The sequence below is a fragment of the Toxotes jaculatrix genome, chromosome 19 (genome assembly GCF_017976425.1).
Source record: "Toxotes jaculatrix isolate fToxJac2 chromosome 19, fToxJac2.pri, whole genome shotgun sequence".
Classification (NCBI taxonomy): Eukaryota; Metazoa; Chordata; class Actinopteri; family Toxotidae; genus Toxotes; species Toxotes jaculatrix.
The window spans coordinates 11,777,022-11,792,564 of record NC_054412.1 but is presented as its reverse complement, the minus strand read 5'-3'; the positions used below and the strand labels follow the sequence as shown (position 1 = coordinate 11,792,564).

The 15,543-nt window shown below is 38.2% G+C and overlaps 2 protein-coding genes across 3 annotated transcripts in view; one reads left to right on the top strand and one right to left on the bottom strand.

Moving 5' to 3' along the window:
• The window catches only part of si:dkey-71h2.2 (low density lipoprotein receptor adapter protein 1), a 103,840-nt gene that overhangs the window by 72,299 nt on the left and 15,998 nt on the right, over positions 1 to 15,543 (top strand). The window contains exon 9 of one of the 2 annotated variants that reach the window (XR_005896435.1): positions 514 to 669. Coding sequence is in view for 1 of the 2 variants with exons in the window: in XM_041063834.1 (XP_040919768.1) it covers positions 514 to 607 (94 nt within the window). In the remaining variant the exon portion in view is untranslated. Of the gene's footprint in view, positions 1 to 513; positions 1,117 to 15,543 lie in introns of those variants that run through there. The other variant, XM_041063834.1, reaches the window with a different exon arrangement.
• On the bottom strand, positions 1,133 to 10,638 carry blk (BLK proto-oncogene, Src family tyrosine kinase). The gene is made up of 14 exons (XM_041063833.1): positions 10,502 to 10,638; positions 9,306 to 9,392; positions 9,009 to 9,105; positions 8,807 to 8,837; positions 8,292 to 8,385; positions 8,076 to 8,174; positions 7,833 to 7,936; positions 7,519 to 7,671; positions 6,884 to 7,036; positions 6,605 to 6,784; positions 5,938 to 6,014; positions 4,879 to 5,029; positions 4,028 to 4,159; positions 1,133 to 3,855 (listed from the first exon to the last, which is right to left on the bottom strand). The coding sequence occupies exons 3-14, from the start codon at positions 9,102 to 9,104 to the stop codon at positions 3,653 to 3,655; spliced, it is 1,473 nt and encodes a 490-aa protein (XP_040919767.1). The 5' UTR covers position 9,105; positions 9,306 to 9,392; positions 10,502 to 10,638; the 3' UTR covers positions 1,133 to 3,652.

Genomic DNA, 15,543 nt, shown 5'->3' with positions numbered 1-15,543 from the left:
GACTAATGTGTGTGTATTCCAAGAGAAATTAAAATAAAGCTAAAGGGAATAAAGTTAGGTATTGTTTCCAGAGCAGAGTAAATTTTTATTCAAATTCTAAGTCAGAGCTGATTATTTTGTTGTGTATATGAAATAATTTTGGGTGTGAAACTTACTGTAGTTTGCAAGCCTTAAAAAAACTGCAATCCTTCTCTTTGCTTACCTACTTTACAGCTGCTCATTTTGCAAAATGTTTTATAGACACCTTCTGTCACCGTTTCAAGAGCCCTCACATCTATTGGCCCGAACACTCTTGATTGATGGACTCCATTAATTTAATGACATCAAAGCCCAGGAGAGAAAACATGTTTATGAGGAGCATAATGGCAACTGAAGACCACTGAAAACAGCAACAACGTTATTGGCAGATGAAAGCACATCTCTTTTCATCTGTGACAGTGTGCTCGTTTTTATCCCAGAGGACAGCGTGAGGGTTATCCTCACAAGATGCTAATGATGTGTTGCCTTCTGCAGGGATCAGTCATCAATCTGTGTACGAGCCACCGTTTCCCGTCATTATTCCTCTGAGGCAGCAGTGATGAACAGAAGGAGGGGAGATGGTGATTAGGCCTCCCAACCTTTAGCCCACATGTCTTGTCATCTTGTGTTAACATCATGGCTCATTTCAAGGTGAGCTGCTTATCAATCATATTATAGCATGAGACTTATTAATGGTTGTTGTGTTGGACTGATGTTATTATCATCTGTGCCTGTGGGGTAGCTTTTGAAATCAGCGTTTGAATTTTATCAGCTTCCTTTAACGTCTACAGTGTCTTGCACTGAGCTGAAATTTCAGCTCATGTCCTGGGATGTTTGATAGATAATCCACCACTGATCCTTTTATATTTGGTCATGCTATCAGAGGTAAACATGAAGTAAAAAAGGCAGGACACTAAAAACCTTAAAACAGGCAGTTGTTTTACAGAAAGAGTGAAGATTTTTATGTAATAATAATTGTTCCCTTTGAGCCCTTCAGCTTAACAGAATTTAAAATGATAGATCATTGCTTAAATGTCTTCCATCACACACTCAGACACCCCCCCCCCCCCCCACCCCGCATCCAAACCAAAAAAAAAAAACACTTATGCTTTTAGATTCAAAGAAAGCCAAACAATTAGACAGATAAAAACTAAATGAATACAGATAACTGTGATAGGATCAGTGCTTGGCGGGGTTGAAAGCACCGCTGTCATGTCTGAGACCACCACGCTGGATAGGATATATGAGCCTGTTCTCAGTTGGACTGTTCAGCACATAGCAGGGGGTTTGATGGTAGACAGAAACATGATTTATGAGGTATTTTTGGCTGTGACTCAAATACATGTGCATAATGCCATCTGGAGGATGTGCACTACGTACAAAATTAAAAGGAAATGAAATATTTCATTTAAATATAACACTGGAATCATGGTAATGAACTATCATTTGTATATTTGTTTACAAATTATAATGTAAATGTATAATTTGAAGTATCATTATACAGATACTTTGATTTGAATAAATAAAATTTGACTTCCTATCAGTACGCCTCTCAGGAATAGTCTGAACTTGAAACTGTATAAAAGCTGCATTTTTCTACTGTCTGACAACATAAGCAGCAGGAGAGTTTCACCTCAGGTTACACTATGAGTCCTGATGTTAGGCTGTGTAACACTGACCTCTGCAGGATGACACGAGTATAATATCTGAAAAACATACTTTTCCTTCATTCAGTTTTCCTCATTTGAAATTTCTGACTTTTATTGATTTATGTTTTTTATTTGTACTGTTAAGAAAGGAAATGGAACCACATGACTTTGGGGACCAATTAACTGATGAAGTTAAACAGACACCACAGGCATTAAATACTCTAACCAGCAGTTAAAATGTCTTCGCTGGTTTTTATTTAAAAAAAAAAAAAAAGATTAATATCCAAGATATTGCCAGTGTGGCAGGTTTCTGATGTTGGGATGGATTTAATGTATCCTATAGGAAATTAAAGATGCTGCACTCTCTGTTGATACAAGTCCCCGCTGTTGTTATGTCAGTTGGAAACTCTCCAAAGTTTATATACATTTTAAAGATCTGAGCTCACTCATATTAAAAGCTTTTATAATCACTGTTATGATAATGGAAAATATTGCATGAGTTTTGACAGATAGCTCTCAGTATGGCAAAGAAGCATCTTCTGTTTGTGTACTGTTTCATAGTAGTAAAATTTCATCATACCGATTCGTAGTAGAAGTTATGTTAAATAGAAAGTCTCTTTATCTCTCACAATTCAAAGGTGCTTTATCGCCCATATCAAGACAAGCGCTTTCCTCAGACCGTCTCTCAACCACCAAACAACAGAGATATGTTTTTTAGCACAAAAAAATGTCAAGACCTCAACCAGTTTTGCGTGTGAGATCGTTCTAGCTGTGAGCCATTTGAGGAATGCTGACTCACACTTCCTGTTTCCGGTCCATTCAGGAAATGGCAGAGTTTAACCCCTGGCTGCCATGGCCACTCCACTCTCTTATCTTCAAGATACTGTCTGAGTCCCCCAGGGGTGGTTTAGCTAGAGGATCAAACCCACTGTAATTTAGTGAAGCCTGTTGCTTTTAAAGGCTTCCTGTATGCTGCTGTAGTCTCTCACGCTCCGTACTGAGATAAACATGTATATCTTTAAGTTAGTATTTTATCTTTGGGCCGCTATTGCTCATCTCACTGTTACATTTTCCATCATTCACCCACTTTATGTTTGAACTCATTCTGAATTTAGAAAGACTTTCCATCTGCATACTTACAAAAGTGATCACGTGTGATTATCATATTTGTTTTTCACATTCTGTGCCTGCAAGCCCTCTTTGTTCTTGTTTTATTCAGAATGTCTTTATAATGTCACACTGTTGCCATTTTTATTGAGCACAAAGCTGTTTAAAAAAAAAAAAGCTTTAGAGCAAAAAAAGCTTTTAAAACTTTGCTGAACTCTATTTGTTACTATTTGTAGTAACAATAGTGATTGTAGCCAGTAAAGCGAAGAACTAATGTAAATATTTTATTCTCAAACCACATTTATGCAAATATAAATTCTCTTTTGAAAGCCCCTTTCTTTGTATGTCCACTGAATGACTGACAGAGTAAAAAGTGCAAAGTATTGTGCATGTAATCTCAGGTTGCTTTCTGTACCATGCAAATATTTCATCTGTGACTTTACCTGTGTTGACTTCCCCGGGTTGAAAGCGTCTTTTCTACGTCACGCATGTACAGTATTTCCATATTTGTATTTATCCATCGTTTATCAGTCTTAATTATGTCTCCTCACACTCCATGGCTGTCACCAAGAATGGGAGCCATCATTTGCTGGAGCACAGTCAGAATAATTAAACTCTGGTCTGAAGTTTTGAACGTTTTCTTTCTGGCTTTGACGACATATTTTCAGATGCTCTTACAGTAGCTGCTAGAGACAGAAGGAGCCATGAATAGCTTTTACATTCACTCAGAAGGGAGGAGTAAAAAATCTGCCCGTTTGAAAAAAATTGTATCAGTCATTAAGATATTTGGCTGATCATCTATCCATTCAAGTCTCAGTCCTTTCTTTTTTTTCCGTTGCCTTCTGATTATCAGCGGAAAACATTTTCCTTTTCTTTGATCATGGCTGCATCTCATATTGTCCCTCAGTGGCGATAAAGTAGTCGTTGAGAGTGTTTTGCAGAAATTCAAAAGTCGGCCGGTCATCAGGCCTCTGCTTCCAGCACATCATCATAATTTCGTAAAGTTCCTCGGGACAGCCTTCCGGAGCTGACATCCTGTACGATCTTTCCAGCCTCCTGATCACCTCCGGGTTGGTCATCCCTGATTAGGAAAAAAGAAAATCCAGCTACAGTGAGACTATAATGAACTTTTCAGTAATTTTCCAATTTATATAGCTACAAAATAGAATTTGGATTGGCTTCTGAACATTATGTCAACATGCAGTTTTGCTTAAACACATTTTTCTTTCTCTTTTTTTCAATTTCTCATGTACCTGGGTAGGGTATCCTTCCGTATGTGACTATTTCTGTCAGGAGGATCCCAAAGGACCAGACATCTGACTTGATGCTGAATGTGCCATAATTGATGGCCTCTGGAGCCGTCCATTTGATGGGGAATTTAGCACCTAGTTGTCGGAAAGAGGGTGAGAAAAAGCGAAATTGTGTCACTGGCTTGTGACTGTAGAGAATACGTAGGTGGTTGCACGTGTGTGAATGTTCCTTTATTCCTCTTCACATGGGGTAAAAGGAAATTATAAAGAGACTACTGGTCGAGATTTTACTATGCCATTTTACAGAGGTGGCTATACCTCTATGTCTCTGGTTGTAGTTGTGCTGGCAAATTTCAGATTTATAGGATTTTTTCTGGTTATTTTGTCAAAAATTAGCTTCTCAATGGAATTTCTCAAAATGTACTATATCACAATATATATTGTGAATATAAAATTACACATACTGTATCGTGATTCAAGATTTTATCCACATCGCGCACTGCTATTCCTCTACACTGTGTTATATGGTGGAATTTGCATTAGAACCATAGCATTTTCTTAGAATGGTTAATGTGTTGTCTGTTTAATATGCAGATTTCAGTGTTTTAGACTGTATATTTGCTCCAGTCTGGAGAAGTTCTTAAAACGGCATTGGAGTATTATGCCACAAGCTCTTGTTTAAGTGTAGCTCACTTTGGACTGAAATCTATCATATTAATTTAATATAATGTCATTTAGACCTTTATCTTTGTTGCTGGAGAAGTGAAAATACAATTTTACAGCTAACAGATTTCTAAAATCCTGGCTATGGACACAGTTATTATCTGATGTTTTAAACACTGTGCGTACTTTACCTTCTTGAGCTGTGTATTCTGACTCAATGATCCTGGCCAGGCCAAAGTCTGCTATCTTGCAGTGCAGGGTCTCACTGACCAGTATGTTGGCTGCACGGAGGTCTCGATGGATGTAGTTGTTCCTCTCGATGTATGCCATGCCTTCAGCTATCTGCCATACAGAAAGATGAGGAAAGGAACATTGGAAACAGCTTTTTAGGGGAATTGTCAGATAAAATGCGACATGTGTTACACGAAAGTTGGAGAAATACACTTGGAACATATCAACTTCAAAGCACAGTGAATAAAGGGAAATAAACAGAACTAATAGATTTTTTACATTATATATACTATGTGTCTGTTTCCTGTGGTCATTGTGTACAGTGGTTGAGCACGTCATAGTACAGCCACAGTATGTATGTAAATGCACTGTATGTTTTAACTCAATACGTGTTTATGTTTTTAGCAATGGTGGCAAAGTGGGTTTAACAGAATGCACAAATTCTCAGGAAGTTAAAATGCTTCTTTTTTTTTTTTTTTTTTTTTTTTTTTGAAGGGGGCTAGAGTTCTGGGGGAGCACACTGTGGGTGGAAAAACAGCATGATTTCCTGTCCGGATGTTAATAATTGACGTAGGGCGAGGCTTTGAGCCAGACGAGCAAAAGCTTCTCTACAGAAACCACACAGCTACTGCTGACAGTTTCCACGTGTATTAACATCCTGACTGGTGTCAAAGTGTACACTATAACAGACGTTCAAAGTGTTACTGTAGAACAGCTATAGTGTGTATAAATAGGCTTTGAGGTCAGCAATAACACTGGTGTTTTTGTGTTTGACAGACCATGCAAAAATCTGTGAAGTAAATACTAATGTAATATCATGCAGTTGCAAACAACCACAGGCAGGAGTTTAAAAAAAAGTGTTCAGAAATTCAACAATTACAGAAGCACAGAAGTTGAAATGGCGTATTCTCTAAGAAAGAAAAAAAGCTTTTATTTTTATCAGAGTTGTCTGTTAGCAAGGTGAAGAAGATGTCATTTATCACAGGGAAGATACAAAAATATTAAAAAAAGTTTCCCACCTGTGCTGACATGTCTATCAGCTTCTTGATCTTCAGCTTTTTTCCCTCCTCTGTTTTTAGAAAGTCCAGAAGACATCCTGTGAATGAGAAAAGCAGAAGCACCGCTTTACCAGAAAAACAAATGAAAGATAATATTCTGAGATATAAAATATTGTAGATTCATATTCCAATTAAATTCTTTCCAATTATGCTGAAGAACATGATACGTCATCTTATACTGAAAGAAACCAAATTCATACAACTCTGTTGTATTATAAGCTTCACAAATGTAGTTTTTAATTTCTTGGATTAATAACATAAAAATATCATATAACATTCTCATTTGTATTAGTCTCATTTGTTAGGACTTTCTTTGTCTCATGTCACAGTTTGTTGAAGCTTAGGACCAACAGTCCAAAGCCCAAATCTATTTTGGCTTTAATGAGCTATTTGAAGATGTCACCTTGGGTTTTAGGCATTTTTAAAATATTTGCAGACATTTTAATAGACTAAATAGAGAAAATAATCGCCAGATTAATTCATAACAGAAATAACTGTTAGTTGCAGCTAGATATTTTAGTATTTATTACCATGTCTCAAAAATAAGTGTTGGAAAAAGGTAATAACTGGAATTGTTTGCCCATACGTTCAAATGAAGCATCCAGCCACTCGTTTTTCTCCATCTTACCATTGACCATGAACTCTGTGACGATGAGGATGGGCTCCTTTGTGACTACAGCGTGGAGGCGCACCAGTCTTTCATGCTGCAGCTGCTTCATCAGGTTGGCCTCCTGGAGGAAGGCCTCAGGTGCCATCGATCCCTCTTTTAAGGTCTTTATAGCAACCTTCTGGGTGTTCTTGTAGTAACCTGCAGTGGGAATTAAAACAGGGTGCTTACAGTAACACACTGTGCTTTAACATCTTTGTTTATAAACAATGACAGGCTTAGTTAGTGGCTTTCTCTCACCCATCCACACTTCTCCAAACTGCCCAGCTCCCAGTTTCTTCACCATTTTCAGCGTCTCTCTGGGAATCTCCCATTCATCATGTGCCCATGGCTGCTGGGGTGCCATAGCCTTACAGGGAGCATGCAGTCGCTGACACAAACCGTCAGCCGTACCTGCACCCAAATATGATGCGTACAAACATAATGAACAATCTTTTTTCCTTTCCTTCCTTTCTTTGCTCTTGAGCTAAATTTAGTTACCGAAGCAGTACATATCTGATGAGCTCTGATTTCCGTAAATAATAATGAGAGCATTTTTGTGTAAGCGTATGTGTAGTTCATATGTTGCTGTGCATTGGCAGCCATTCTAGACATTTGGCCCTCTTGTCTTGTGGTTTAGACACAGGAGTGGAAAGACTCACACAGGAAATGCACTACGCATCACAAGGGTCTAACTTGTCAGTGCAGACATTTTATAATTCACAATAGTGAACTTAATCAGAGTCCGACAGATTCAGGTTTTGTCATAATTTCTGATTAGGACACGTTTTTCAAAACCTTTTCACAAACCTGACTTTTGTTAAATGATGTAGATCTGAAAAAAATTTGATCAAACGTTTGTGGGTGGATGTAAGATGTTTCCCTTTATTACTTACGGCTGTAGTATTTCACTAGTTCCTGTAGGGATGGGAACGTGGTGGAAGGAGAGATGTAGTAGCCACCTTTGTCCAGACAGCGGATCTTGTAGTGTTTTACCACATCTCCTTGTTCTGGAGTGACATGATCTCTGACTGACAGTGAGAAGGACCCTAAAAGGAAATCAAATTGATGGTACAGTCACATTTAATACTTTAAATACAGCTTTAAAATTGGACATATTCACTCGTTTCTATAAACGCCTTCCTGAGATGCATCGCCACTGAAATTCTGATATGTGGCGTGATTGCAAAAAGCGGCTGATGGGCATCACCTTTACAGGTCTCGCTCTCTCGAACTAGAAAGGCGCCGGGTTTATTTCCAGGTGCCAGAAGCAGTCGTTCAGTCTCTCTCCGACTCAAGTCTTTGAAAAACCACCTATTGAAAAGAGAACCACAAAATACACTTTATGTAACCATATACAAATGTATTTAACAGTCCATAAAATTTTGTTGTCGTGCTGAATTTGTCGTGTCGTTTGATATGGACTTGTCTTCTGTTTGAATTTGTTGCTTACTTTTCCATCCCCAGCATATCTGCTCTGGCCACATAATTAGACGGTATCAGGCCCTCCTGTCCAGTCAGCAACGATCTAGCCAGCCACCATTCTCCATTTCTACAAACAAGACAAGCATTGCAGATCGTTTTCACTTTTTCATGTTAGAAGCACTAAAACATGTGTTTAACTCACTCTCGGTACATACTATATAGCAGGGACTATGATGAGACTTACTCTTGTAAAACCTTGAGTTTGTCTCCCTTCTTGAAAGGTAGTTCGTTGTCGTTGTTCGCTTTGAAGTCATGTTGTGCCACAAACACCGTGTCATCTAAAGTCAGGCAGAGCAAACCGTTATGTCAAAAGAAATGAGTTTAAGAAGTAATTTCACTTTCACCATTGTTCATTTATGTTTTTAAAAACCTTCTTTTGGCCTGCATTTCTGGGCATAAATGCTGTATTCATCGTTAAAACAACTGCATTCAAAGTACTGTGTTACTGGTCTTCTCTAAGCAATGAGCGTGGCAGTTTGTACACTGCCTGAGACATTAAAAGGACTTTCTTCTCACATAAATAATCTCATCTTTTCCCCAGAAGAGAACAGAGGAAATCCAACTGAGATTTCAATCACTAAATGTAACCTCCTGTTACGGCTACTAATGTCCCTCTGCACAGCAACAGTTGAGTACATGCACGCAGGCCCGTTATTTTTCAGTAGAAAGTTTGTTATACGAGTGGTGTTCGGTCATTACCATTATCCGAATAGGTGTTTCCACTTCGTGTCTAAAGAAGAGAGAAAAGAACATTTTTTAACATGAAAAGTGAGCCGTAAAACAATGAAAAACACTGCCATTTAAGGTAAAGTTATGAATCTACACTAGTTTCAAATCCAAGTAAATTAGTTTGTTCTTAGTAAAAGTAAGTAAAGTTTTATCCTTAAAGGGGTCTACTTACTATGTGATTCAGTGAGTGGGAGGCCTGAGAGTTTGCTTTTGCTTTGTAAAACTCGCGTTTCTTTACTTGTTTCTGGCCACTGCAAGTACAGCCCATCCTGAAAGTATAATGGAAATTGTTACCTTCTTAGGTTATACCACATACTTCTAACAAGAGTTTCTTCATATAAAATTACACCACACGCTGCATGTCATCGTTAATTTACAGCATCAAATACTATTGCACATACAGAGAGCCTCAGATATGTACAACAGATAGCCTTAGATATGCACAACAAGCTCATTTCTGTGCTCTTACCTGATAAAGCAGATGAGCTTTACTGAAGCTGTTTTCAGTCTCCACTCCTCCCACTGCAGGGCCTGCTCTGTGAGCTCATGCCCGGTGCTGAAAATGAATTAAACTTACTAAAAATTGCTAAAACAACAGCATAGAGTTTATCGCTCTGGTTAATAGCTCACTCATTGCAAATTGTCTCTCGTTTGGGGAAGTGGAAAATGTTTTTTACAGCTTTGTATGGTGTCATTTGCATGTACAGTTTAAGATGCAGCCACAATGTCAGAGTTAAAAACAGAGGGAAATTGAAATGCTAAAAATAACTGATAAAAGGCAGATGCAGAAATATACAGTGAACTCTTTGCTTCACTGTGAAACCATTATGTTTTTTGTTTACGCTGTTCTTATTATGGCTGTTTCCTATAAGATTTAAGTTTGTGTTGCAACTTTTAAAACAGGTGATCAGTAAAAAGAAAATGTTACACTGATCAGCATATACAACTAAAACCCCCAAACATACATTAGGAAGCTTGGACTTCATACATTGTTCGCACTTTATTTGTCTGACTCTTCACTGAATTGCTTTTGATGTCAGCCGTGTAACTTACTTTAATTATGCCATAAAATCACATTGCAAAGGCCATGATAACACTCTTATCACCTTTATTGCCTAAACTATCCAATGATGTGTGACTAAAACTGTAGTGGTAATATTATAATATTATGGACATCACACTGCACTTTCTATAACCATTATTTATTTAAGTGTAACTTCATACGTTGAACTGTACATATCTGTTTTCATGTGGGAAAACTGATAATTTCATTGACCTTTGGAAGCTTTTTTCCACACATAATAGGAATTTTATTTCTTAGTCTTTTATTTTCACGTCTAAAATTATGATAGTAATTGCTTTTATGATAAACACAATGTTCACACTTTTTGTTTTTTGTCTCCAAATAATTGCTATAAATGTTTCGTTATGATTATCGTTAACTTTACGGCACGCCAGTAAAACTCTGTTAGTGTTCAGCTATCAAGTATTTTTTTCAAATTACGACATTATAAACAATAACATTCTACATCATTAAAATCTTTCCTTTTAATTCTTAATTTTACACTATTTGGTATAATTGTTCATTTTACCACCATAATATTTCAGCGTCTGCACTTGTGTCAGTACTATGTAATGTTGGATAATCATACAGGAAATAAATACCTTGACCTTGTCCCCCAGGCTTGTGTGGTCTACAGTAGTCCAGCAAAATATCTTGAGGTTCTGTACTGAAAACTGGCTTCTTGTCAGAATGTCACTCTCACTCGCTCATTTTGGTTTTGAAAGTTTCTCTCTCTCTTTTTTTCTCTCTTGCTGTCTGTTTTTTTTTTCCCTTGTCTCTCTCTCACACAGTAAAGACCAGGGCCTCCCCTGGGGGACTACACTGACTTCACCGTAAACAGCAGTTTATTTGTTTTGTCTGGTTATAATTTCTTCTCTTGTCCATGTTGGAGATCAACTAAGGAAGCGCTAATTAACTACCATCAAACCTTCAATTAGTTAATGAATGAAATGAATGAATACGCTTTATCTTCAGTCTTCTGACTCACCAGTGCATCACAGCAAAGGTCAGATCAATTGATTCAAATCATAAAATGGAGGAAAGTTTACTAATTGATGTGGACAACAGTGTTTCAAAATGTGTTGGTGTGTTGGTGGGCAGTCCGTAGTTTGTTTTTTTTTTTGGTTTCTTTTAAATTGCAAGTCATTTTGCATAGCAAATGAGATCTGCAATGGAAAAAAGGGCTGTGCTGTACCGTATGTGTCTGTGTGAGTGGTTAGTGGTGAGTATAAGTGTGGTTGAGGGCTGGATACTGTAAAAGACTGACAGAATGGTTTCCATGACATATTTTTCAGTTCCTCTGTTGTTTAGTTCCCCTATGTTGTTTATCATGTTTACAGTGTGTTAGTTCAGTGAAGCTGATGCATTCTCAGCACCGGATGGATTGCTGAACTGGTCATGAGACCCTCTAATTGAGTATTGTATTATTAGGAGTAAATAGTATTGGATTATGTGCTCATGGGAAGAATGGAAGTGTTTTCCTCATATACCTGTGCAAGGTCAAAGATCATAAGTATTATTGCGTTGTGTTAATTCTTCTTGCACCAGCTCTGGAACTTATGTTTATCCCTTTTTTCAGCTTTTTTTTTATTTGTAAACTTATTTTAGGGTTTATCTTTTCAGATGAAAATGTTCTAAGTACTCCTTTATCTTTCTCTCCTTGTAAACCTCTAAAAAGCCTAACTGGGTTTCTTGCCTCTTCTGCACAAGTACTTTGATTTGTATATTTATTTTAAAGTTTCTTTTAAGCACAATTAATAAACATTCATCTGGATTAGGATTGTTTTCTACAAATTGATTCTGTATTCACCTCCAGAGCTATTAATCAGTCCATGGTAATGGTTTAATGTACTGTAGGCTGTCTGGCTGCTGATGTTCCCCAGAGTTGACACTAGATGGCACAGAAAGTCACATTTTACTCCCTGACTCTACTAAAGTAGGTCCATTTCAGGACACTTTACCAGCTTTTCCCTAAAATCGTACTATTTCTCTTAATAGATAACTCTTATATTGACCTATACAGAAATGATTCAATAGTGTTGCCTTCTATTGACTCATGTTGGGGTTTTTTATTGTGTAATACTGGTATGTCTGTATCTGGTGCAGAGGACTGTGTGCGGATGTGAATACAGATGCAGTCTGTCACACTGGGGGGAAAAAAATTGCAGGCTGGTGTGCGGTCAGTCTATGTGTAACAATACTTTGGTTTTTCACACCATACAGCACAGTTAACCAGGTATTTCCTATTCTCACCACAAAATTTCAAGTGAGGAGTGAGTTCACCCATCTTCTACAGACAATAAACACAAAACAATGTGTCCTGGAGTTGTCCTGACAGTGTTTATGACCCTTTTGTTTCTGGTTTGTGTGCTAAATTACTATTAAATATTATAAAGAATGAATCAAAGAACTTTGCAAGGAAGATATCATTCAGGAGTATGTTGTAACCTATAAGTGTAGGGAACAATAAATCTTACAGCACTGGAAGTGTTTGTTTCCTATGGGTGGCTTTATACAACACGCAACATGGGGATATTACTCTCTGGGCAACACTTCACAGGTTTTTGTTTGGACCACCTGTGCTGTGTGTGGGGACTGTGCTGTGCTGTAGTTCTCTGAAGGAACAACCTCACTTCACTGTACACACATAAACACAAAGACACACACACACATACTCACACACAGGCTGCAGGTGCATGGTGAGTGTTATTGAGTGCGTCCTGGTTACTAACTGCTGTTTCTCTTTATACTCCCTTCTTCTGGTTTTCCATCAGCCCTTGTTTTCTTCCCAGGGCTTGGCGGATGCTTGTGTACAGCTCTGTTGGGGTCCCCAGACATTGCATCCTGCCTGCAGAAGGGTCATAAGTGGCCCCACAGGATAACCTGAACAACGGTGGGAAAGAAAGGGAGCGTGGGTCTCCTTTAGTAATGCAGTCCTGGCTACCTCTGTGCCAAAAGCATACATGCTGCCAATAGCTGCTTTCAGCTCCCATTATTAATGTGAGTGTGCACTGCATGTGACTGAAAATGTCTGTACATGTGCTTATGTGAGTGTTTTAGATTTGTGTGTGTGGGTGTATGGCAAAGCTGAACATTTATTCTATTAAACACAAGGATTATAAATTGAATATTTACTAGAAGCTGTATTGTAAGTGCTCAGCTATTGTTGTTTTAGTGTTTATGAGAGCTCTGATTTACTCACGTGCAGACAGACACACACACACACACACAGACACACACACACACACACATGTACACACACACACACACGAATCAACACACTAGCACACACTTTCCTCAATTTTGATCCCCCTCTACATCACAGGAGGTCCCTCTTTGACTTCCTGTCTGTGTGGGAACCATTTCTTTCCTCTGTCACACATGGAGTGAGAGAAGGTCTTGCTCCCGCATTTGCCTTAAAAAGACAAAGTGATTGTCAATAAACAAGGAACAATTGAAGCCCCTCAATTTATTCAACAGGCACTTCTGCAGTTCCTCTGGGGATGTTCATGGGTTTCAGGAGGGCTTCACTTTTCCTAGGTCTAGTTTGCTTTGTTAGACTGTCAGCACAGCAGACGTCAAGCACGCTGGGGCAACCAAAGTGCAGCTTAATGTGTGAGATTTACTGTAATGGTAGTGTTTCCTGCATGTTAATTTGTTATTTAATATTATTCTTATTTGTGTTTCTTAACCACCATTATTATGATATTCTGAAGTATATACAGTAAACCTGCATTTTCCCCAGTTAAATGGTACCTGTCACACTCTTTGTTTGAAACACACATCTGGAGCAGGGCTATGCAGCTGTTCCAGTGGCAAGTTGCTCTGAGGTAAACATGGCTGCGGGAAAGCCCCTTATTATTGTGCTCCGGATGACGTTCCTCACTCTTCCAGTGTTTACTGTGGAAATAACTCTGTGCCAGCAAGCAGGTGCTTCCTCAAAAAAACTCTCTGCTTTTCCAGGAGATTTGAGGATTAGATTTATCTCACCACTTTAGATAAGAAATGAGTTGAGCATTAGTATGAAAGAGGTAAATATTGATATGATATGATAAATATTGATTAGAGGTATAGTATCATTACATTACATTTAGAAACTGAGGTGTTTTCTTGCCATTTTTTTTAATAACAGGTTTTGATCTCATCTATAGTCTCATTGAGTACTGTTATCACATTTCCTCCTTGAGGAACAATGTCATATTATGCTCACAGCAGACCAACTTTCACATGAATGTGATCAGCCAGCATCTTTAACCTGCTGACACACTACACCACTCTCATTGCTGGAACATGTTTATTTGAGACCAGACTATTACTGCCTTACCTCTTAAACATCAGAAGGAATTTTAAGAGAAAATAATAATCTAGAAGGCACATTAAAATAGAAACCAAGCACAGTAAAACCATCCCTAATGCCAAAAGAACACCAATACACACCCATTCTCCACCGACACGTGTTGGTTTTTGTGATACCATGTACTGTAGTTCCCAACATGACTTGTTTTTAAGTTAGCACATTAGTTTACTCCCATTTCCAGCAAACATGAAGTTACACTGTCATCCAGTTGGAGTCTTCAGCAGCTAACTTAGTCACTAAATCTACATGCCAGCCATCTGGTGCTGGGAAGGTAGCGCCCATTGGGTTTATCAGAAAACAGTTTATCAGAGGTTTCCTACTACCTCTGAAAATACGTTCAGGAGATGGGTATGTTTGAGTCAATTTTCAGGCTCTAAAACAGGATAAATAACATAAATAATTTTGTAGCTGTTTGAAGTTGTTTGTATTTTTGCCTTACACAGTGTGTGCTAAGCTAAACTACTTCTCTTAACTACTGGCTAAACAGCAGACATGCACACCTCACTCTACATACTTGTAAATATTTCTTCAGTGTCCAGAGTGGAGTAGTGGACTGTTGCATGCAGGCAGTACATGCAGAAAGATGCTCTTGTCTCAGTTCAAAAGCTTGAGAAGAGAAACCTGCACCTCACTGTGGTGTTATGCAGTCAATCAGAATGACACCAATTATGTATGTCACATGACCACAGGAGACTGCAAATGGAAACTCAGAGAGGGGCACATCCATCAGCTCTGTCTAATGGGGCTCGCTGTAGAAGGAGAATGAGCGAAGTCTCAACAGGCAGCCTCACACATCCATTTACCAGACCTTTCTGCAGAAGTTGATTATACTTGTGTATGGGATATCTATTACGCTTTCAATTACCTCGGACAGTTCAGTAAATAGTAAAGACTCAAGTGACCTGTATTCATTGCTGTCCCACTGCTGTATATGAGGTTATCAAAGCCCTTCTGAAAAAAGGAACCCATCGTGACCCACAAATTTAGTTCACTGATTTAAATAAAATAGGCTGCAGAAAGTATCCCTGGATGACCCCATAGATCAGAAGACACTGCTCAATGTCACTCCTGCAGCAGATTTTTTTTTTTTTTACACAGTTCTTTTTGCATGGAACAGTTTGTGATTGTGATGACTTATATTATGGATCTTGTATTGTAATTAACCATTTTAAAGAGTTTAATGAGTTTAAAGTACATTTGGTTTCAGAGACAATTAATACAGTACATTCAGCAAAGGTAATAACCTCTGTTCCACAGAGAATAATGTATTTTCTTACAGATAAACAG